The following is a 22884-nucleotide window of genomic DNA, read 5'->3' as shown; positions in this document are numbered from 1 at the left end:
GTGCTGGGATTACAGACAAGAGCCACTGCATCTGACCTCCAATTTCTTTAATCAGTGTTTTCTAGTTTTCGTTGTACAGACCCGTCACCTCCTTGGTTAAATTTATTCCTAGATTGTTTTTATTTTTTGTAGCTGTTGTAAATGGGATTGTCTTCATTTATTTTTCAGCTAGTTTGTTATTGGTTATTCAGCTAGTATTATTAGAGAAACACTACTGATTTTTGCATGTTGATTTTGTATCCTGCAACTTTACTGAATTCATTTATCAGTTCTATGAGTTTTTTGATAGAGTCTTTAGGTTTTTCTAAGATAGTGTTGTCTGCAAAGAGCAACAATTTGACTTCCTCTTTTCTCTTGCCTGACTGCTCTGGCTAGGACTTCCATACTATGTTGAATAAGAGTAGTAAGAGTAGGCATCCCTGTCTTGTTCCATTTCTTGGAGGAAAACCTTTCAGTCTTTCCTCGTTCAGTATAATGTTAGCTGTGAGTCTGTCATACACATCCTTAATTGTGTTGAGGTACTTTCTTTCTATACCTAACTTATTGAGAGTTTTTTTTTTATCATGAAGGGATATTGAATTTTTTTTTATCATGAAGGGATATTGAATTTTATCAAATGACTTTTCTGCAGGTATTGAGATGATCATATAGTTTTTGTTTTTCATGCTATTGATGTCATGTATCATGTTTATTGATTGGCATATATTGAGCCATCCTTGTATTCTTGTGATACATCCCACTTGATCATGGTGTATTATCTTTATAATCTTTTTGATGTATTGTTGGATTTAGTTAACTAGTTTTTTTTAATTTTGTTTTTTTTTTTTGAGACAGAGTCTTACTCTGTCACCCAGGCTGGAGTGCAGTGGCACAGTCTTGGCTCACTGTAACTTCCACTTCCCGAGTTCAAGCGATTCTCCTGCTTCAGCCTCCCAAGTAGCTGGGACTACAGGCATGCACCACCATGCCCAGCTAATTTTTGTACTTTTAGTAGAGACAGGGTTTCACCATGTTGGCCAGGCTGGTCTCTATCTCCTGACCTCAGGCAATCCACCTGCATTGGCCTCCCAAAGTGCTGGGATTACAGGCATGAGCCACCATGCCCAGCTTACTTACCTAGTATTTTGTTGAGGATTTTTGCAGCTATGTTCATAAGGGATATTGGCCTATAATTTTCTTCTTTTTATAGTGTCCTTGCTGGTTTTGGTGTCACGGTTAGGCTGGCTTTGTAAAATGAGTTAGGAAGAGTTCCCTCTACTTCAATTTTTTGGAATAGTTTGAGAAGAATTGGTACTAATTATTTTATAAATGGTACATAGAACTCCGTGGAGAAGCCATTTGGTTCTGGACTTCCCTTTGTTGGGAGACTTTTAAATTACTGATACAATCTAATTATTTGTTATTGTACTGTTTGGGTTTTCTATTTCTTCATGATTTAGTCTTGGTAGGTGGTATATGTGTCTTGGAATTTATCTATTTTTCCTAGGCTATCCAATTTGTTCGTGTATGTGCTTGTCCACAGTCGTCTATTATGATCCTTTTTACAGTTGTAATGTCTTATCTTTCATTTCTGATTTTGAGTCTTCTCCTTTTCTTAGTCTAGTTAAAGGTTTATTGATTTTGTTTATCCTTCCAAAAAACCAACTTTTGGCCAGGCACAGTGGCTCATACCTGTAATCTCAACACTTTGGGAGGCTGAGGTGGGAGGATCGCTTGAGCCAGGAGTTTTTTTAGACCAGCCTGGGCAACATAGTGAGACTCTGCCTCTACCAAACAAACAAAAAACAGTAGCTGGGCATGGTGGCGTGCCCCTGTAGTTCTAGCTACTTAGGAGGCTGAGGGAGGATCACTTGAGCCCAGAAGGGTGAGGCTGCAGTGAGCAGGATTGTGCCACTGCACTCCAGTCTGGGTGACAAAGCAAGAGCCTGTCTCAGACAAACAAAACCCTCTTAATTTCATTGATTTTTTAAAATTATTTTTCTAGTTCTAGTCTCTACTTCATTTATTTCTGCTTTGATCTTTATCATTTTCTTCCTCTTACTAACTCTAGGCTTAGTCTGTTCTTTTTATAGTTCTTTAGGTTGTTATGCCAATAGGTTATTTGGAGTTTTTCTTCTTTCTTGATGTAGGACTTTATTGCTATACACTTTCCTCTTAAAACTGCTTTTGCCACATACCATAAATGATATTTTTATGGGATATTCCCATCTTCATTTGTCTCCAGATATTTAAAAATTTTTGTATTTCTTCTTTGACCCATGTTCTTTAGGAACATGTTGTTTAATTTCCACAGATTTGTGAATTCCTTAAAATTCCTATTACTGATTTCTAGTTTCATACTATTGTGGTCAGAAAAGATACTGTTATGATTTTCAATCTTAAATTTGTTAAGACTTGTTTTGTGGCTTAAATATGGTCTATCCAGGAGAATGTTCAATGTGCACTTGAGAAAAACGTGTAATCTCATGCTGTTGAATGGAATGTTCTGTGTATGTTTGTTAGGTCCATTTGGTCTAATGTGTAATTCAAGTCCAGTGTTTCTCTATTGATTCTCTGTCTGGAAAATCATTGTTGAAGTCCCCTATTATTGTATTTCAGTTTATTTCTCTCTTCAGCTCTATTAATTTTTGCTTTATAGACTTGGGTGCTCTGATATTGGGTGCATATATATTTACAACTGTTTTATGTTCTAGATGAATCCACCCCTTTATTATTATATAACTTTGTCTCACTTGACACTTTTTGACTTAAAGTCTATTTTATTGAAGTACAGGTACTCCTGCTCTCTTTTGGTTTCCTTTGTACAGAATATCTTTTTCCATCTTTCATTTTCAAGCTACGTGTGTCCTTAAAGGTGAAGTGAGTCTCTTTTAGGCAGCATATAGTTAGATCTTATTTTTAATCCAATCAGCCACTCTGTCTTTTGATTGGCAAATCTGATCTATTCACATTCAAGGTAATTATTGATAGGTAAGGACTTACCACTGCAATTTTGTTCATTGTTTTGTAGATCCTTTGTTCCTTTCCTCCTCTCTTGCTTTCTTTCTGATTAGATGATTTTCTCTAGTGGTATACTTTTTATTCCTTGCTTTTTATCTACCTACTATAATTTCTTGCTTTGTGGTTACCATCAGGCTTACATAAATCATCTTATTTATTTTTTTGAAATGGAGTCTCGCTCTGTACCCCAGGCTGGAGTGCAGTGGCACCATCTTGGCTCACTGCAGCCTCCACCTCCCAGGTCCCAGTTCAAGCAATGCTCCTGCCACAGTCTCCCAAGTAGCTGGGATTACAGGCACGCACCACCATTCCCAGCTAATTTTTGTATTTTTAGTAGAGACAGGGTTTCACCATGTTGGCCAGGCTGGTCTTGAACTCCTGACCTCATGACCTGCCTGCCTCGGCCTCCTAAAGCGCTGGGATTACAAGCGTGAGCCACTGTGCCTGGCCAACATCTTAGTTATAACAGGCTATTTTAAACTTATTACAACTTTATTTTGATTGCATAAAGTTCTGCTTTTACTTCACCCTTCCCACATACATTTCATGTTTTTGATGTCACACTTTGCTTTTTTATATTGAATACTCCTTTGCCTTAGTTCTTTACACTATAAAAGAAGAAAAGGAATAATTGAGTTTTGCTTTGAGAACATCGAGTTCCTTTGGCCTTAATTTTAGGCTCAATGAGAAACCTTTTGATACATAACTTGGGGCAGGTAGCATCACTGGCTCTGGAATCACAACTCTGAATTCCATCTGCTCTGCTACCTCTTTGGTAGGTTACCTTGGTGAAATTACTTACCACCTCTGAGCCTCAGCTTTCTCATCTGTCAGCTGGGGTTGAGACTGTCATATAGCTGCGGCAGGCATCCAAGCAATGATGACTTAATGGTTCAACCACTTCCCTCAATTTTATCTCCTGACACCTTCATCGGGAAGCAGTACCCTTGTAGCCCAGGTCTTGGGAGAAGTTATATAATAAAAGCTAAGCTAGCATTTCTGGGGTATTTGCCATGTGCCTGAATGGCACATAGCAAATGTTTACATGTGCCTGAATGGCACATAGCAAATGTTTACATGTGCCTGAATGGCACATAGCAAATGTTTACATGTATTATTTCATCTTCATAACAGTTCTGTTTATAAAGAAACAGAGGCTTAGAGAGGTTAACTGATTTGTTGATTATACGTAGTACATGGCAGAAACAAGATCTATTTTCTATTTAAGAGTTAAAAATTTCTATTGGCCAGGTGTGGTGGCTCATGCCTATAATCCCAGCACTTTAGGAGGCCGAGGCAGGCGGATCACCTGAGATCAGGAATTCGAGACCAGCCTGGCCAACATGGTGAAACCCCATCTCTACCAAAAATTAAAAAATTAGCCGGGCGTGGTGGTGGGTGCCTGTAATCCCAGCTACTCGGGAAGCTGAGGCAAGAGAATCGCTTGAACCTGGGAGACAGAGGTTGCAGTGAGCCAAGACAGCACCACTGCACTCCAGCCTGAGCAGCAAGAGTGAAACTCTGTCTCAAAAAAAAAAAAAAAAATTTCTACCTAGTTTATGTATCTATTTCCTGTGGGTTTGGTTAGTATCAATCCATGAGAGCCTGATGATTCCATTGCACTGAGAAAAGGATCATCTGAGTATGTAAGGTGGAAACCTAGGTGTCTGGGTGTGGCGACCTCCTGTGGTGGTTGGTTCAATGATATACGAAGTCCCATGGCCAAAAACTGAGTAAGTACTATTCTCTTTGGCAGCCCAGCCCCTGTCACGGGAGCATGTGGGTGGCTGGGCTGCTCTGAATACAGCTGACAATGGAGCTGCTTATCTGAATTAAGGAAGGTTGTCACAGGCAGGATTCCTGACTTTGAGCTAATAAAATTGTGACAACATGGCTCGAAATGTCCTCCATGACTTGACAGACTGAGAGCCAGCCAGCCAGGAGACCTGCAGAACTTAAACACGGAGCATTTATTGTTAGAAAGGGCAAGTCTTACACTCAAATAGGTTTTAACATGAACACATTAAAGGGAGATGGCCCTGGCCCCCACAGTGTCTACTCTCTCCAAGGCATGCTTCAGTTATACTGCAGCCTGGCCAACCACTGTTCCCTGTAGAAGTTGAAGTTCCTCTGTATTATCCAGCAGCTGGAGGAGACGGAGTACGGCAGACTCTGCAACGCCATTTGTGTGAGTTCCACCTACTTTCTAGGCTTCAGGGTAAATGGAAAAAGTCGCAATAGGCCAAATGTATTTCCTAAAAAGCTGGACAGAGGTATGTGACATTCCTTTGCTTAACAAGCAAAACAAAATCAATGAGTCTGGTGAACTGACGCCATGACAGCAATGTGGAGAAGACTGGGAGTCTACACTGGGAATGGTGCTGTGGACGCTCTGGGCACAGGAGCCCAATTTGGAACCTCTTCTCAGAAGCGTGGGAGGCGGTGGAGGCCAAGCCCACCAGAGGCGGGGCCTCTCCCCAGCTGCCTCGGGATCATCTCTGGCTCTCCTGGGCCAGGCTCCATGGAGTCATCAATCCTCAGTCACAGGTGGAGGAATGAGCTGCAGCTGGAAGTTCTCATTCTGGAAGATGCTGTTGAAAGCAGGAGCACTCTGCGAGCCACTGAATGGCCTATAGCTCTCGCTGCTGCGATTCTGGGAGAGTTCCGTGAGGAGAGCCAGCTGCAAAGGAAGGACACACATCAGCTAAGGTTTGTGGGGAGCAGAGGGAAGAGAGGCTCCTGAATCCACTGCTTCAGGTACATGAGAGACAGTGCTGTGTTGCAGGAGTAGTAACATGCAGGGTTTGAATCTTAGGTCCATGTATCACAAACGAGCAGTGTGACTTTGGGCAAGTTCACTTCATTTTTTAGGGTCTAAATTTCCTCATTCAATAATGAGACTGGACTGGTTTGCTCCCAAGGGCACTCACACTGTGCTCTCCCTGGCACTGGAGAGCTCTCCCACCCTGGGCTGGCCCTGTGCTGAGGGCTCCTCCAGCTGCTGTGGATGGCCCTGCTGTCACCCTTCTCTCCCTGTGGACGTGCCCTGGGCTGAGGAGCTCTGTTCTCAGCTCTGCTCGTTCCACCCTCTCCATCTTGGTGCACTCTCCTCGGGGTGAATGACTAATTATGACCACTGGCTCTGACCTCTCTTCTGTAACCTGGAAGGCTTCAAACAGACACCCAGCTGCCAACTCAAACTCAGGGGTTCCAGAGTGGAACCCCTGGATTCTACCTTCTCCTTCAAGTGAGTCCTCCCTGCTCCCAGCTTCCTTATTCCCACCAATGACACTAGCAGTACCCTCGTTCTGTCAGTGGCTCAATTCTGGAAGACCTGCCAAGGAGGACAGAAGGGTAGGAGGAGATGCTAATGTCGGCCTGTTGGGAAGCCAGCGCTCTGCCACTCAGGGGCACCATCCCTTTCACCTAAAGAGGCTTTCTGCGAAAGTAGGGAGCTGGCAGCCTGGCTCTTGAGGTGCCCTTGATGGTCAGAGGAGAGACGAATTCTACACCCAAGGTCCTTAGACTTCCTGCCTGATTAGGGTCTTTGCCTGTTGCTTCCCAGAACATTGTGAGTTAACTTCCACCCCACAGAGCTAATGTGAAGGAGAACTCAGAGCCCAGGTCAAAATGGTCCCTAATAACAGTAGCTGGGACCTGTGGGATGGGCCACCGTGTCCACTACCAACACTCTAAGGGACCCTGCGTAGGCTCACATGGAGGCCAGTGAAAGCCTGGTCCATGGGGAGTGTACAGCTGAGACGAGAGGGCCATCAGACTCCTCAGGGCAGCCCTGTCTGTGTCTACCAAACACGCCAGGAGTCCGAGGGGATGTCTAACAGCCTCTGGTGACTGTATCAAGTGTCTTTCCATGACAGGCACTTTGCTAGATCCTTGACATGTGTGTTATTTCTCATCCTTCACAACACAGTGACTTGCCCTCGGTCACCAGCAGTGAGTGGCGGTGTGGGATTCACCCGCCAGGCACCATGTCTTCGAGGTGCCCTCCGACCTCTGGCAAAGGGTTTTTCCCTCACACAGGCAATGGTGGCACAAGCTCACATGTGTCCATGTGTCACTTCTGTGGAAAACTCAGTACCAGTGGCTGTGGTAACAGGGAAGACATCTGAAGGCCCCTAAGTTCTAAGTGTCAATTTATCAAAAGTGGTCCAGGTCCCGGCCCAGAGACACATGTATGGTCTCATTCACAACTCAGTAACTCTGACTCAAGCACTACTCCAGGGGCCAAGAGTCCACTTCGTGCCACTTCCTTCTTCCATAACCCTCTCAGTTGCCCATCAGCCTGTGACGTTCTCTGCAATGACTGTTATGTACGATGCCTTGAACAGAATGAGCCACAGACGCTCAACTCAATGCTTTCACATCCTGACACTGTGAGGTGGGAAGATCAATTGCAAAAAAAAAAAAAAAAATTTATTTCCCAGGAAAACAGATATTTTTGTGTTCCACTTTGGTAACTTTGTGATCCAGAAATCAATGAGCCTTAAATAAGGGCTCAACAGTTTGAAGCAGAAGAACCTCCTTGGAAGGCCCAGAAACCCAACTCCTGGGGCAGAGCTTAGCTGAGGCTGGAAAGGGATGGGGGTGAGGCCAGTTCAATAAAGCTGCTGGACTGCATCCAGGAGACCTCTAGAAAAACTTCCTGGAATAACAACCTCTGCCCACACCAACTCTCAAAGAAGGAGCACCACTCTTTCCTCCGGCTGCCAAGTAACCTAGTAGGTTCTGCCTAAGAAAGGGGAGTGCGTGAAGGGGGCCCAGGTAGAGAAGCAGAGGACACAGCAGTTTGCACAAGCTCGAGACAAGCTCAGGAACAAATGGGACCACCTAGAATTGAGGTGTGATTTGGGGAGTGAAGAAGATGGTAGGGTTTGGACTCATTCTTTAGGTGGTGGAGATCCAGAATGTGTTATAAGCAAGGGAGTAACATGACATACTTGGTTTTAGAAAGGGTAGCCAGGCAGCAGCATGGAGAAGGGACAGAAGGGTTTCTAGCCAATCAGAAGACCTGCAGCGGCCTCCGTGAGTGATAAGGAGGCCCCACCCGGGGTAGTGGTAAAAGAGGGATTAGTAGACAAGATCCCACAGGATGTCCCCAGTCAGGTGGCAGGAAGGTGAGGAGTGAGCCTAGTGCTGCCAGGTCTCTGCTCTAGGTGGCTGGATGACAGAGGTATCATTCCTGAGGCAGGCACTAGGCATGAAGAACAGGTCGAGAAAGCGATGAGTACACGTCCAAAGTGCCTGGGGGACACCCGGTCTGATGTGGTGGCAGCGACTGCTAGAAGCCCTCCAGTCTGTACTCTTCTTCCACAGTTAGAGTAGACCAAGAATTGTAGCCCAAGGTCTTTTGGAATAAAAATCAATTTTCCCAGTCTCCATTGCAGTGAGGTATGGTCATGGGTCTAAATTCTAGACAGTGGAGGTAAGTGGAAGCAACCATGTTGAACCATACGAGTTTAAGTCATGTGCTAAGGAAGGCAGAGCCACAGGACAGAAGAAAGCTGAAGGGAGGTACGTGGATGTGCCCTGGCTGGCTGCATTTACACTTCTCTCTTGCTTAAACCACTACTACTTTGCATTTGTCTTTCATGGCCAAAACTAATTCAACCAATGCAGATGCCCAGGAGGGTCTAGGGCTTCGGACAGATTGGGCACCTATCCATATCCTAAGCAAAGCCCTCCTGGGATCAACCTTCTGGCCTGCTGTCTCTGGAGGGAGGTCAAACACAGAGGCCCTTCTGTGTCCTCACAGCTCATGGTACGTAGGAGACAGACAGCTTTCTACTTCCTTTGCTCTCTTTGCCAAGCTCTGAGTGCTCCTTGGGGCCAGGGTCTGTTGTCCATGTAGCCATAACAGGGATGCCAGGGCACCTTCCAGGCTAGAAGGAGGCTAGAGGGAGGTTCCAAGACACTGCCTGTCTAAAGCAGTCAATTATAAATAGGGAAATAAAAATATAAACAACCACGCAAACATTACCCTGGAGCTTCCTCGGTAGAGACGGCAAAGCTGATCAAATGCTTGGATTTGCTGTGGATCCAGAACAGGTTCTGAGGTTCCCTGAAAAATGAAAACCGATACGATTAACAACATCACGTGGCTAGGCAGCCTCTGAACTTGCTCTACACGACACTGAAGCAGAACATGGCGCTTCCTTCATTCTCCTGAAAACAATCCACGCTACCAGCTATTAGTGAGATATACACTGAACGTGAGTTAGAAATCGGCACGTCCCCTAAGATCCTTCCTTGGTGTGGCTGCAGGTTGACCTGTCTGTGGACCCTTTTCCCAATGGAGTCTCCAATTGTCCCGTATGTATAGGTTCCTTTCAGGTTTCTTGATCCCTCTTTGGCACCATTATGCAAAGCTAGTTAGTTCCTTCCAGGCTTGCATTCCCATGTCCATCACTTCATACGGCCAGCAAAGATACCCCTTTTCTCTGTCGTGGTAACAGGAGACGCACTGTCATTTAAAAATCTCATCCCTGTCTCATTATAAAGCTGGTCGCCACCTATGGGGTTGCAAGATTCGTCTGCTGCTTTTGGGAAAAGGGCCGGTCTAGCCTGCTCTTACAGCAGCCATGTTTTGTTCCACCTGTTATTGTGGTGGGACCTGCCAAACTGTGGTTCTTCTCTCAGTGGACCTGATCCAACTCATACGCAGAGAGAAGAAATGGGATCCTGGGGGAGGCGGCCATAAGCTTTGGAGTCAGAGGAGAATCTGGATACTAGTTCTGACAGTAACCTGCTATGTAACTTTAGGCAAGTCACCTCACTTCTCTAAGCCTCAATTGCCTCACCTGTGGGAAGGAAGGGGTAATGCTTACCTTTTGAGATTACCCAAAATTAAATGAGATACATATTTAAAGTGTCGCCTGCCTAGTACCAGGCGAGGGCTCAGTATACGGTAGCTTTTCTTACAATTCAGAGATACCTAGTTAAAAGTTGATTTCAGAAGTGTTTTTGTTTATGTATAAGATTAGTAAAAGGACGTTTTTCTTTGCCCTATATTATGAACCTGTCCCAAGCGTCTGCACTGCACAGGTTGGTGGGTAAGAGCCTGCACTGCAGAGTTCATCAGCCTAAGCCCAAACCCTGGCTTTAGCAATTATTAGCAGCATAATCTTAGGCAAGTTCTCCGAGTTGGGTACTTTTTGCTTGTTTGTTTGTTTTTGCTCACATGGGGATAATGACTATAGCTGCATCACATAAAGTGGCTACGAAGATTCAAGAAGGTAATGCACACAGAACACGTAGCAGATGCACGGGACTCTGCAAGTTCTCACTGAGCGCTACTAACTAGAGAGCACAGGAAGGCCCGCAGGTACTGCGCACAGAGCCAGTCTCCAAGAAGCAACATCGTGTGGCCCTCGTCCTGATGTGGCTACAGAAACAGAAAGGAAGGGGACATCAGAGCAACGTGCACAGGCAAAACTGGGTAATGAAGGAGGTTGGGGGATGTGCAGGAGAGTGTATGCCGAGCGTGAGAGGGAAAACTTCATGGAAATGAGAGCTGCTAAGGTCAGCTCCCTCTGTCTTGCTCACCAGTGCCCAGTACTGTGCTTGCACAGAGCAGCCACAGAGTCATCATCTGCTGATCAAATGAAGGGATGGGAGGGCCAGCATGCAGATTTCTGATTTCTTACTATTTATCACTGGTGTTGTGACCAACCCTCGCCATGCAGTAAGAACACAGGGCAGGGCTCTGACACACTTGGGCTCAATCTGGACTCTGCACAAGACTAGGTGAGTGGCTGTGGGCAAGGAATTTAGCTTCTCTCAGTCTCAGTTTCTTTATCTGTAAAACTCTACTTTGCAGAATTGTTGTGAAAATTAGACATAATGTATGGGCTTGGCATCTATTTGATGTTCAATCAATGGCAGTAATTACTGCGATTGTGTTGTTTATACTCCCAGAGAGAAGTGCCCCCCCCTAGAAAGAACAATGGGATGAAATCAGGAAGCATGGGCTCCAATCTCCTGTTACTAGCTCCCTGTATAACCTGAGGAGGTCACATCTCTCCTCTGAGTCTATGTTCCAATTGATCAAAGGGCAATGCCACCTCAGGCCACACTCCACCATCCAGGGAAGAGGTGGGCACCATGAGATTAACAGGCATTTAGGGCATGAAAGTTTCAAGAAAAACAGTAATGTTTACTGAGCCTAATCATGGCTTTTATCTTTTACTGCATATTCAGAAGCAAATTAGGGGCAGTGTCACAAAGACACATGGCAGCCCTGAAGAGAAGTAACAGTTTCCGTCTACAGATGCCAAATTGGGGTCAGACAAAAAATAAAGGGGAAGCAACCAAATATGAACATAATCTCTGTTCACTCCAAAAACATAAAAGTATTCTCAGACCACTAAACCTCCCCAAGGATAAAACTGGTTAGGAGTGATTTTCCAATTGGAAGAGAAGGAAAAATGCATTTGCTGCTGTCTGTTAGAGCAAATTTCTTTCTTCCCATGTAACAAAGTCCAGTGTTAAGAGCTAAAAAATAAACTGTAGCGAATATGAGAGGAAGAAACAGTGGCAACCCTGGAAATGACCTTGTAGTACTCAGCATTAAAGGAAATCCTGTGGAAAACGAGGTCCTGATGATCTCTGAGAGCCCCAGGGAGAGGGATGTTGGGCTAACATGGGGCACCAGCACATTGCAAAGCTCAGTGACTCACAGATGTGGAAGTGGGAGCAGTAACTACATCCGCTGGAAGGAAGAAGACAAATCAGCGCTTTCAGGATCCACAGACCTCTTTTTTTTTTTTTTTTTTTAGACGGAGTCTTGCTCTGTCACCCAGGCTGGAGTGCAGTGGCGTGATCTCAGCTCACTGAAACCTCAGCCTCCCAGGTTCAAGCAATTCTACTACCCTCAGCTGAGTAGGAGAGATTATAGGCACGTACCACCATGCTCGGCTAGTTTTTGTATTTGTAGTAGAGATGGGGTTTCACCATGTTGGTCAGGCTGGTCTTGAATTCGTGACCTCAGGTGGTCCACCTGCCTCGGCCTCCCAAAGTGCTGGGATTACAGGCATGAGTCACTGTGCCCGGTCACAGACCTCTTAACAAACATATCAAGCTCTGATATAGGAAAACAACCATGATCCACTGCCACCCTACAGGGCAAGTTCTCAAGAACAGGGATGGTACTACTCCTAGGGATACTGGACACGAAGCCTTCCAAATCATACTTGAAGACACGGATAGTCACAGAAGCCTGAGCTCGGCTTGTTCGTTTCTTACTCTCTACAATTACTAAGATCCTGAAATCAAAACCCTAACACTTCCTTTCCTAATTATCTTTCTACACTAACACATGAGAAGATCAAACCTAGTTTGCAAGAGACACGGGCCACTTTGTATAATTCGTAACGCGATCATGTCTTTTCGGTATTCTAGAAGCCTCCTACAGGCGCTTCTGTAAATTTCTGGTGGCAATGAAGGTGGAGATGGAGTAGGACGAGTGGAATGAGAAGCATATTTCCACCTTTTCTCCCTGCCTGCCCTCCACCTCACTTTCAAATCTTTCCCTGTATCTCTTATAGCCTCAGCCAGTCTTTTGCCACCACCTAAGCTGTTTCACACTGGAGGTCCTTAATAGTTAAAAGTTTTGCCTAAATCAAAGTTTGGCTTCAGAGATAAAGGAAAAGCCACACACCTCCTTCCCCTCTGCAACCAGGAAATACCTTTTCTAAATTCCCATCCACAACACAGTTTGCTCTCAGATTGAACCTGACTCTTCACAGACCCTCATTCTCCAATGCCTCAAAACTCTCAGTAGGTCCCAGCTAATAATGAATTAGGTAATGAAATAATACGACAGGCAGACAAGTTGCTAAGCTGCCTAGAGAGAGGAGGGGAAAATGTGGCAGAATGTCTCTGCAGGAGATTCATTTAGAGTAGTAGTCATGACCCTAGAATGAGCAGTTCTAAGGGAGGCGAGTGCTTGAGGCCACAGAGACAGACTGAAAGGCTCAGTGAAAAATAACCTTAAAAACCCAAGCCCTTCGTTACCACAATTAAAAAGAAACAACATGGTGACCGTTCACAGCACAGGGGAAAAACGCTGGTTTACGTTTTCTCAGATGCGACAACCCTCCCTCCCCCGCTGCAGCGGCTCGCTTTATCAATCGTGTAATAACCATGTGCCAGCCACTGTTACAGGTACTTAGCATGGATCATCTCATTTAACCATCTCAAAAACCCTACGACGTAGGTACTTTTCTTATTGTTATTTTACAGGTGAAGAAACTCAGGTCCTGGGATTCAGTGATATGCCAAGGTCACTCTGGTTGGTGGTGGAGCCCAGATCTGAATTGGGACAGTCCAGTTCCAGAGATGCCTTTCGTCTGCCATTCTCTCAGCGGCAGTCTGGAAGAAGCCTGACGAAAGTCACTTTCTTTTTTTTTTTTTTGAGACGGATTTCACTCTTGTTGCCCAGGCTGGAGTGCAGTGGCACGATATCGGCTCACTGCAACCTCCGCCTCCCGGGTTCAAGTGATTCTCCTGTCTCAGCCTCCCAAGTAGCTGGGATTACAGGTGCATGCCACCATGCCCAGCTAATTTTTGTATTTTTAGTAGAGACGGGGTTTCATCATATTAGTCAGGCTAGTCTTGAACTCCTGACCTCTGGTGATCCGCCCGCCTCGGCCTTCCAAAGTGCTGGGATTATAGGTGTGAGCCACTGTGCCCAGCCGAAAGTCACTTTCAAGGGACCCAAAAGGTTGTGTGAGGAGCAGTGTAGGACTTGCCTGGGTCAATTTGCCTAATCAAGCTCCTGTGAAACTGACGGACACCTGCCCTCCTTCTGGGGCTCCTTGATTCTGCTTTAATTTCAAAACTCATCCCATCATTCTATAAAGTATAAACAAAAGACCCGTGAGAGAGAACGAGAGAGCAGCTAATGGAAATAAATATGGCTACTAGTGTTCTGCTTAAAAATGACTTTGGAAGCCTAGACCAAAGCCCAGTGTTAAGAACTAAGCTTCATTCTGCAGTGAGACACTTCACATACAATGTCATGACAGTTTTGGGTACACACTAGGCGTTCACGAATCCCTTCTGCCATCACAGAAAAAAGTCTGAACTTGGCTCTGACACTAATTAGTTGTGTTGATATCCCTCATATCAGTTGTCTCAACTACAAACGGGGAAATCTCTGCACAGCCTACCTTACAAGGCTCTTTCTTGTGAGGGAAGGGCTGGGAAGGGAAATGGAGAAAGCTCATTTCCTGTTGTCCATTAGTCTCTGGCCTTCTGCTAGCTGCGTTTGTGTTTAATGTATACATTAGCCCAATGAAGGAGAAACTATTTTCTCTAATTTACCTGTGAGGAAACTGAAGTTTAGACATATTAAAATACAGCTTGTAAGAGACAGGGTAACTCTTGATAACAGGTCTAACCCTAAAGCCCACTATGACATGTTAGTGACAAACATAAGGTGCTCTGAATGTATACGGTTTCATGGGCTGCTCGCAGACACCCTGGGTTGCCTGGTCTGTGTCTGTAGGGGCTGATGCTACATCTGCCTGAGTGCCTACTGGGATCCTGTGTGGTGCCATCATAAGGTTAGCACTAGGTGAAGGCTGTGTCATTAGATGAGAGAACCTAAGTATCTTCTGTTTGGTGTTGGTCACCTGCTTTTGCTCCCTCACAAAAGAAAATGTCCCCCAATTGGTTTAAAGTCTTTGAAACCCACATACTGTTCCCACACAGGATTGGTATTCCTTGCCCAACCTGCTTTGAAAGGCAACAGCTTGGGGGAAAATCTGTGGTGACAAAAGCTGATCATCTCATTATATATTTTTTAAAAAATTGATTAAAAAATGTAGAATACAGTTTGAATTTTTAGATAACGAATGTAGCTCCTTGGTCAAATTCATGAGAGCCTTCCTGTTTTCTTGACAGGGTTGGAAAGGGGTGGCCATCTCAGTGTATCTGCTTCACAGGCAGGGGAAGCTCAAATTCCCAAACATTAAAAAATCACTGCCGGATGCTGCCACCCACAATGTAACGGAGGTATTTTCCCGAGTCATCATTATCCCGAGATGCCAGGACAGAGAGCAGGACCATTACAAACGGGGACACTGATGGATGACAGTGAGACTGACCCCCTTCCAGGGGCCACTCTCCTGTGCAAACCTGGAGTCTTGCCACGTGGCATACTGTGGCCATTCCATAATTACGTTCTCCTTTTGTCAGTACAGGAAGATCTTAAAAAAATCCAGAAAGATTTATTGTTACAGGGCATGTACTAGGGAAAGGGATACTCCGGGGATCTGCCCTAGCAGAACTTCAAAATAAGCCTCAAAAATACGTGGCTGATTTAATAGTAATAGCTTGCCAGAAAAAAACCCCAAAAGTCTCTAAAGGAAGACAACACAATCCAGATGCTCAACAACACAGAGTAGGGGCTCTCTTTTAAGGAGGTGTTATGATGTCTGGAATAATACCCACCATCAGTTGATATTTCATGGAAAACCAGGGAGCAAAATTTCAATATTAGGATGGAAGAAATGTAAATTCTAACTAGAACACACCTAGGATATATGTAGAAAACAACAAAACATAAAAGTCCCAAGGCTCTGACTTGTCAGCCCCAGCAGACTGCACCAAGCACCTGCCCATATTTCACATTCATCTCCTCCTCCTTCCCTTCTGCTTTAGCCAATGGAGAGTCCCACTGTTTCCCAAACATGCCCAATCCAATGTTTGATACTGTATGAAGAAGTGGGAGCTTTCAGGGCTGGCACAATTGATTTGAGACAGAGGTCCAGGCAGAAGGCTATGCTCTGCAGTGACAGAATGTCAGCCATCAGAAAACACCACACACATTAGAGCTGCACAATCTGCGAAGCTCTGTTCAAATTCCATGACCTTTACAAATGGGTGATAATTCAGCACAGCGCAATTAAGAACGGCCTACTGAGTTCTTTTAATGCACAGTAACAGGCTGCTAGTGGCTCTGTCACACATACTGAAGAGAAAGAAGATAACTGCCATGTATTTTGGGAAGTGCCTAAAAGCTTCATCAGGAAACATGTTGGAGGGGAAAGGCCCATTTGTAACTCGATCAATAATTTCAACATCCAAGAAGATGGTAGCCGTGAGGCAACTCCTGTTTTGCTGAGGGAGTTCCCTTCCATAGAGAGAGGGCATAGGATAGTATAGAGAACTACTGGCACCGAGATGGTCTCACACACAGCCTCATAATAAGACACACATATGACAATCTGAGTGGGAACAGACAACTACTCAAGCTGAAGTGTCATATTAAGAAGCGCAAAACCCACAGCCGTTAGCTCTCGGTTGCATTAGCACGGGAGCTAATAAATGATGTTAGCTAAGTCTCTGATGATGAGCTGTAAGGCTCTATCCTTGGCTTTTTTTTTTTTTCCTTTGAGATGGAGTTTCGCTCTTGTTGCCCAGGCTGGAGTGCAATGGCATGACCTCAGCTCACTGCAACCTCCGCCTCCCAGGTTCAAACAATTCTCCTGCCTCAGCCTCCCAAATAGCTGGGATTACAGATGCGTGCCACCATGCCCAGCTAATTTTTTGTGTTTTTCAGTAGAGACAGGGATTCACCATGTTGGCCAGGCTAGTCTCGAACTCCTGACCTCAGGTATTCTGCCTGCCTTGGCCTCCCAAAGTGCTGGGATTACAGGCGTGAGCCACCGCGCCTGGCCAACCTTGGCTTTTTTATATACAAATATTTTATCAATGGCTTAAAGGGAAAAGAGGCCTATCCTTGGGAGGAAAAAAATGATTCCCAAGGGTCAGAAACTGAAACAATATAAGCAATGCCTTGCACTTGGCTCCAGAAACCAAGGGTATGTGCATGAATAGCACATGTGAACAGGATCGGGAGTTTGATATCAGTATGTTAGCTGTGAATCAACCATGCAAAATGGCTGCTAAAAAAGTTAATGTGCTTTGGTTCCATTTACAGAAACAGAATGTAGTGTAAGGAAGATGATGATGTCATTTTGTTCTAAAATGACCTCACCTGAAGTACAATGGTAATACTCAAGGAGATGTGGTATGATAGGGTGGAGAAGATAGAAGAAATGGATTGTGGATGTTCTGCCTGGACAAGAGACCACCAAGGGCTGGAGATTCAGGACCTCAGCTACATGAAGGACTGGAAAGTCTGTTCTCTAACAGAAGGATTAAGCTATTTTTGGTAGGTCCCAGGGGAAGGACCAGGATCAATTGGCATCACCTACTACAAGGAAGAATTATCTTAGTTAGAGCTTCCAAAGATGGAATATCCTGCCTTAAGAAGGTGGTTTTCAAGCAGAGGCAGAACACTGCTTGTTAAAATGGATGAGGAGAGAGGCTACTTCTAGCACGACAGCCTGAGGAGCTCTGCTATAGTGTGGATGTTGTTCCCTCCAACACTCGTGTTGAGATTGGAGCTCCAATGTTGGAGGGGCCTAATGGAGGTGTTTGTGCTATGGAGGTGGATCCCTCATGAATAGATTAGTGCCTTCCCTGAGGGTGGGAGGTGAGTGATTTGTCACTCTATTAGTTCCTATGAGAGGTGGTTGTTTAAAAGAGCCTGGTACTTCCCTCCCCTCCCTCTCCTGGTGCTCCTCTTGCCATGTTGAAACAATGCCCAAAGAGTTAAAAACAATCTACGACTAACAGAAATTCTTGAGTTTGCAAGATAGCAGATAAGGAACAATTTGCTAAAATGCTGAAACTTCCTCTGCTTGTGAGGTTAAAAAACAGGTTGAAATTGGCTGGAAGCAACATGGCTGACTGGAGTTTGTGCAGAATGAGCTCGCTGATGTCACAGCCAGCCCAATTTCTACTGCATATTTCATATTAATTCTTCCCAAATTTGCATATGAGACCCATGAGGTAGCATGCAGAGATAAACACGCATCCCTGAGGACTTTCCAGACCTTCTCTTTTCTTCTACTAATCACCTGCTAATCCCAGAATCTACCCCCTGAACCTTTTCTAATAAAATTACTGCCTTAAAGCCAGCATAGGGAGACAGATTTGAGCTGGACTCCTGTCTCCCTGTTAGTCAATTTATAATAAAAAGCATTTCTTTTCCAAAAAAAAAAAAAAACCCCACAGTGTCATAGCGTTGGCTTCTAACGTATCAGGCTAGCAATGCCCCTTTTTCTTGGTAGCAATGTGATCTCTGGACATGTTGGCTCCCCTTTGCCTTCTGCCTTGAGTGGAGGCAGCCTGAGGCTCCCACCGAAAGCAGATGCTGGTACATGCTGCTTGTACAGCCTGCAGAACCATGAGCAAAATAAACCTCTTTTCTTTATAAATTACCCAGCCATGGGTATTCCTTTATAGCAATACAAGTGGATTAAGATAAACTCCAAATAAAAACTGGTGAAAACTATAAAATGAAAACTCCAAGTATTTAAAGACCAAATGAAGATACTATCCTCCCTACACTATGAAATTTTGATGACTATGGTTTGTGAACCGACTGCTCCCTTCCCCACCTTCAGAACTCAGTAAGGGAGAACTCCACACTACTGCAACCAAGAACAGCAGGCTCTCTTTATCCCAAGATCACAATTGGAAGGCCTTCTTCCCAGTAGGAGCAGGACATTGGTATTTTTCATCCTGCCATCCGTGTTGCTGGGGCTAAGTCCTAGCTGAGCACAGTCAGGAGGTAATGGGGGTTCCCTTCTTCTGGAAGCCTCTACTCATGGAATGGAAGCTCTACCTTGGAGGCTGTGCACTGAAAATCTTCGGTCTCTGATCACCCTTGCCCTGGATTATGATTCCAGGAGAGGCAGTCCAGGGGGCTGCTTAGGCTCTCACCTGAGGCTGCTGCCCCTCCCTGCTTCCAACAGCATTCAACAACTAGACTGGGGGATGACATTCAGAGAAAAGCCTGCCATTGTCCCTATCCCCAGCTCCAGAGCCCCAGCTCAGAGATTTTTCCTTGGGAAAGAAGTAGGCTCTAAAATAAATAACTCCTAATCTTTTCCCAGAGGAACTGACTTCACTTGCAACTGAATATAGAGAATTTCAATCCTAAGTGTGTTCTTAAGAACAGTGGAGTTAGTGGTGAAATGCAACTGGGAAGAGACTTGTGGATTTAATGAAGATACAACCTAGACTATAGGCTGGCTACTTTGCAGAAGATAACTGAGGAAAAAGACAACTGCAGGAGACCTTGTGAGGTCAGAAGAAATATCAAAACTAGCTCCCAGAAACTATTACTTAAAAGAAACTGCAATTTGACTGGATTAGTTTATAGACAATTTATATCCTAAGGCATTAGTGGAAACAATAGAGCAATCATCAGGCAATTTGTAGAGCTTAACAGTGGGGTATGGTCAGAGAAAAACAAACAAACAAACAACAACAAAACGAGAGCCCAGCCAATACCACTGTCATTCCAGGGTGACTGCAGACATACCCAAGGCTACGCCTACTTGAAAAACAATATCAGAAGCTTAATATTGTGGAGAAAAATAGACTTTACTAAATTCATCTAGCCAGTCACCAATAACAAGCCCTGGGGGTAGGGGGACCAGTACATAGGGTATACAATATATTTTTCTAAAATGTCCAGTTTCCATTAAAAAGTTATGAGGCATGCAAAGAAACAGGAAAGTATGATCAAACCCCAGGGAAAAAAGCAGGAAACAAACTGCCTGGAAGAGTAAACAGATGTCAGATTTAACAGAAAAAGATTTCAAAATAGTCACTGTAAATATCCTCACAGAACTAAAGGAAAGCATGGTTTACAAAGTAAAGGAAAGTATGATGACAATATAACATCAAATAGAGACAGTATCAATAAAGAGATACAAATTATAAAAAAGAATGATTGAAAATTCTGGAGTTGAAAACTACAACTGAAACAAATTCACAAGACAGGCTCAACAGTAGATTTGAGCCAGCAGAAGAATTGGTGACTTTTTAAAGACAGTTCAATAGAGATCATGCAAGCTGAACAACAGAGAGAAAAAAGAATGAAGAAAAGTGAACAGTCTCAGAGAAATGTGGAGTTATCATCAGCCCAATATACGCATAAAGAGAAGACCAGAAGAGGAGAGAAAGGAGAGTGAAAACATTTGAATACATTATGGCTAAAAATGTCCTACGTTCATTGAAAAACAATAACCTACACATTCAGGAAGCTTAACAAATTCTAAGTAGGATGAAAACAAAGAGATCCACAAACAGATACATCATAATAATATATCTGAAAGTACATAATAATGTAATGCCAAAAGTCAGTAACAATGTGAAAAACTTGAAAACAGCAAGAGAAAAATGACTAGTAATTTACAAAGAACCCCAATAAAACTAACAGCAGAAACAATGGAGGCCACATATTCAAAATGTTTGAAGAAAAAAACTGCCCACTAAGATTTCTATATCCAGCAAAGCTAGCTTTCAAAAATGAAGGTGACATAAAAACTTTCCCAAATAAACAAAAACTGAGAGAATTTGTTGATAGGCAGACCTGACTTATAAGAACTACTAAAGCAATTTCTTTGGCATGAAAGCAACTGACTATGGAGGGTAATTTAAATCCATGTCAAAAAAAAAAAAGGAACTGCAAAAGATAAGTATGAAATTATAAAATACAGTATAAATGCATATTTGCTTTTTTCTTTTAATGACTTATTTTAAAAAGCAGTCATATAAAATGTGTATAATAAAATGTTGGGCTTATGTAGAAATGTAATATATGTGTAACATATTTGCACAAAGGAGGTGGGTGAAAACAAAGCTTTTACTAAGCTAAGGAAATGACTACAGATGGTAAAGTAAAAATTACAACAACGTATTGTTGCATCTGTAACATTACTAGATGCACTATATATAACAATATAACTATATATGCACTATATATTACTAGAGGTACTAAATATACTTTGTGGTATGTGCAATACCACAAAAGTGGGGGAAGGGAATAATAAAACTATATAGGAGTATATATATAAATGGAATGAAGCTACTTTAAATCAAAAGCTGAATATGAAAATCTAGGATGCATATGGTAAATCCTAGGCCACCACTAAAAAAAAAACTGAAAAACTGTTAATCATTAAAGACTTCATCAAAAAGATATACAGCACCATTTATTAAATAGGGAGTCCTTTCCCCATTGCTTGTTTTTGTTGGCCTTGTCAAAGATCAGGTGGTTGTAGGTTTGAGGCTTTATTTCTGAGTTTTCTATTCTGTGCCATTGATCTGTGTCTGTTTTGTAACAGTACCAAGCTGTTTTGGTTACTGTGGCTTTATAGTATAGTTTGAAGTCAGGTAGTGTGATGCCTCCAGCTTTGCTCTTTCTGCTTAGCATTGCTGTGGCTATTCATGGTCTTTTTTTGTTCCACATGAATTTTAGAATAGTTTTTTTCCAATTCTGTAAAGAATTATGTTGGTAGTTTGATAGGAATAGCACTGACTGTAAATTGCTTTGGGCAGCATGGCCATCTTTACAATCTTGATTCTTCCAATCCATGAGCATCGACTGTTTTTCCATGTATTTGTGTCATCTCTGATTTCTTTCAGCAATGTTTTGCAGTTCTCCTTGTAGAAGATATCTTGGTTAACTATCTTCCTAGGTATTTCATTTTGTTTTGTTTTGTTTTGTTTTGTGGCTATAGAAAGTGAGGATCTGTTCTTGATTTCATTCTCAGCCTGAACACTGCTGGTGTATAGAAATGCTACTGATTTTTGTACACTGACTTTGTATCCTGAAACTGTATTAAAGTCATTTATCAGTTCTAGGAGCCTCTGGCAGAGTCTTTAGGATATTCTAGGTAAAGAATCATATTATCAATGAAGAAAGATAGTTTGACTACTTTGTTTCCTATTTGGATGCCTTTTATTTCTTTCTCTTGCCTGACTGCTCTGGCTAGGACTTCCAACACAGTGTTGAATAGGAGTGGTGAGAGTGGACATCCTTGTCTTGTTCCAGTTTTCAAAGGGAATGGTTCGAGCTTTTGGCTGTTCAGTATGATGTTAGCTGTGCATTTGTCAAAGATGGCTCTTATTATTTTGAGGTATGTTCCTTTGATGCCTAGTCTGTTGAGGGTTTTTATCATGAAGGGATGTTGGATTTCATTGAAAGACTTTTCTGCAAATATAGAGATGATCATATTGTTTTTGCTTTTGATTCTGTTTATGTGCTGAATCACATTTATTCATTTGCATATATTGAACCAATCTTGTATACCAGGAATAAAGCCTAGCTGATTGTGGTGAGTTAACTTTTTGATGTACTGTTGGATTCGGTTTGCTGGTATTTTGTTGAGGATTTTTGCATCTATGTTTATCAGGGATATTGGCCTGAAGTTTTCTTTCTACATCGTGTCTCTGCCAGATTTTGGTATTAGGTTGATGCTGGCTTCATGGAATGAGTTAAGGAGGAGTCCTTCCTCAGTATTTTGGAATACTTTCAGTAGGATTGATACCAGTTCTTCTTTTGGTAGAAAGAAGTATAACTCGATAGAATTTGGCTGTGACTCCATCTGGTCTAGTACTTTTTTTGGTTGGTGGGTTTTTTTATTACTGATTCATTTTAGAGCTTGATATTGGTTTATGCAGAGTTACAATCTATTCTGGATTCAATCTTAGGAGATGTGTATGTTTCCAGGAATTTATCCATTTCCTCTAGAATTTCTAATCTGTGTGTATAGAGTTGTTCCTGATGTTCTGAAAGTCTTTTCTATTTCTGTGGGATCGGTTGTGGTGTCATCTTTGTCATTTCTGATTTTATTTATTTGGAGCTTCTGTTTTTTCTTTGTTAACCTAGCTAGTGGTTTCTCAATCTAGTTTACTTTTTCAAAGAACCAAGTCTTGGTATCATTCATTGACCCTTGGCAAATATTTTTTTGCTAAGTCTCCAAAAGCAATTGC

General features: G+C 43.2%; 1 protein-coding gene across 2 annotated transcripts in view; it reads right to left on the bottom strand.

The window, feature by feature from the left end:
• Nucleotides 1-4951: 4951 nt before the first annotated feature.
• The window catches only part of VPS8 (VPS8 subunit of CORVET complex), a 239072-nt gene continuing 221139 nt past the window's right edge, over nt 4952-22884 (bottom strand). For both annotated transcript variants that reach the window (XM_063704436.1, XM_004038141.4), the window contains exons 46-47: nt 8999-9079; nt 4952-5680 (exon numbers count right to left, since the gene is read on the bottom strand). In XM_063704436.1, the coding sequence (XP_063560506.1) occupies nt 5531-5680; nt 8999-9079 (231 nt within the window). In that variant the 3' untranslated portion in view covers nt 4952-5530. The remainder of the gene's footprint in view (nt 5681-8998; nt 9080-22884) is intronic.

This window comes from Gorilla gorilla, chromosome 2 (genome assembly GCF_029281585.2).
Source record: "Gorilla gorilla gorilla isolate KB3781 chromosome 2, NHGRI_mGorGor1-v2.1_pri, whole genome shotgun sequence".
Lineage (NCBI taxonomy): Eukaryota > Metazoa > Chordata > Mammalia > Primates > Hominidae > Gorilla > Gorilla gorilla.
This window is presented reverse-complemented; position numbering and strand designations above follow the sequence as displayed.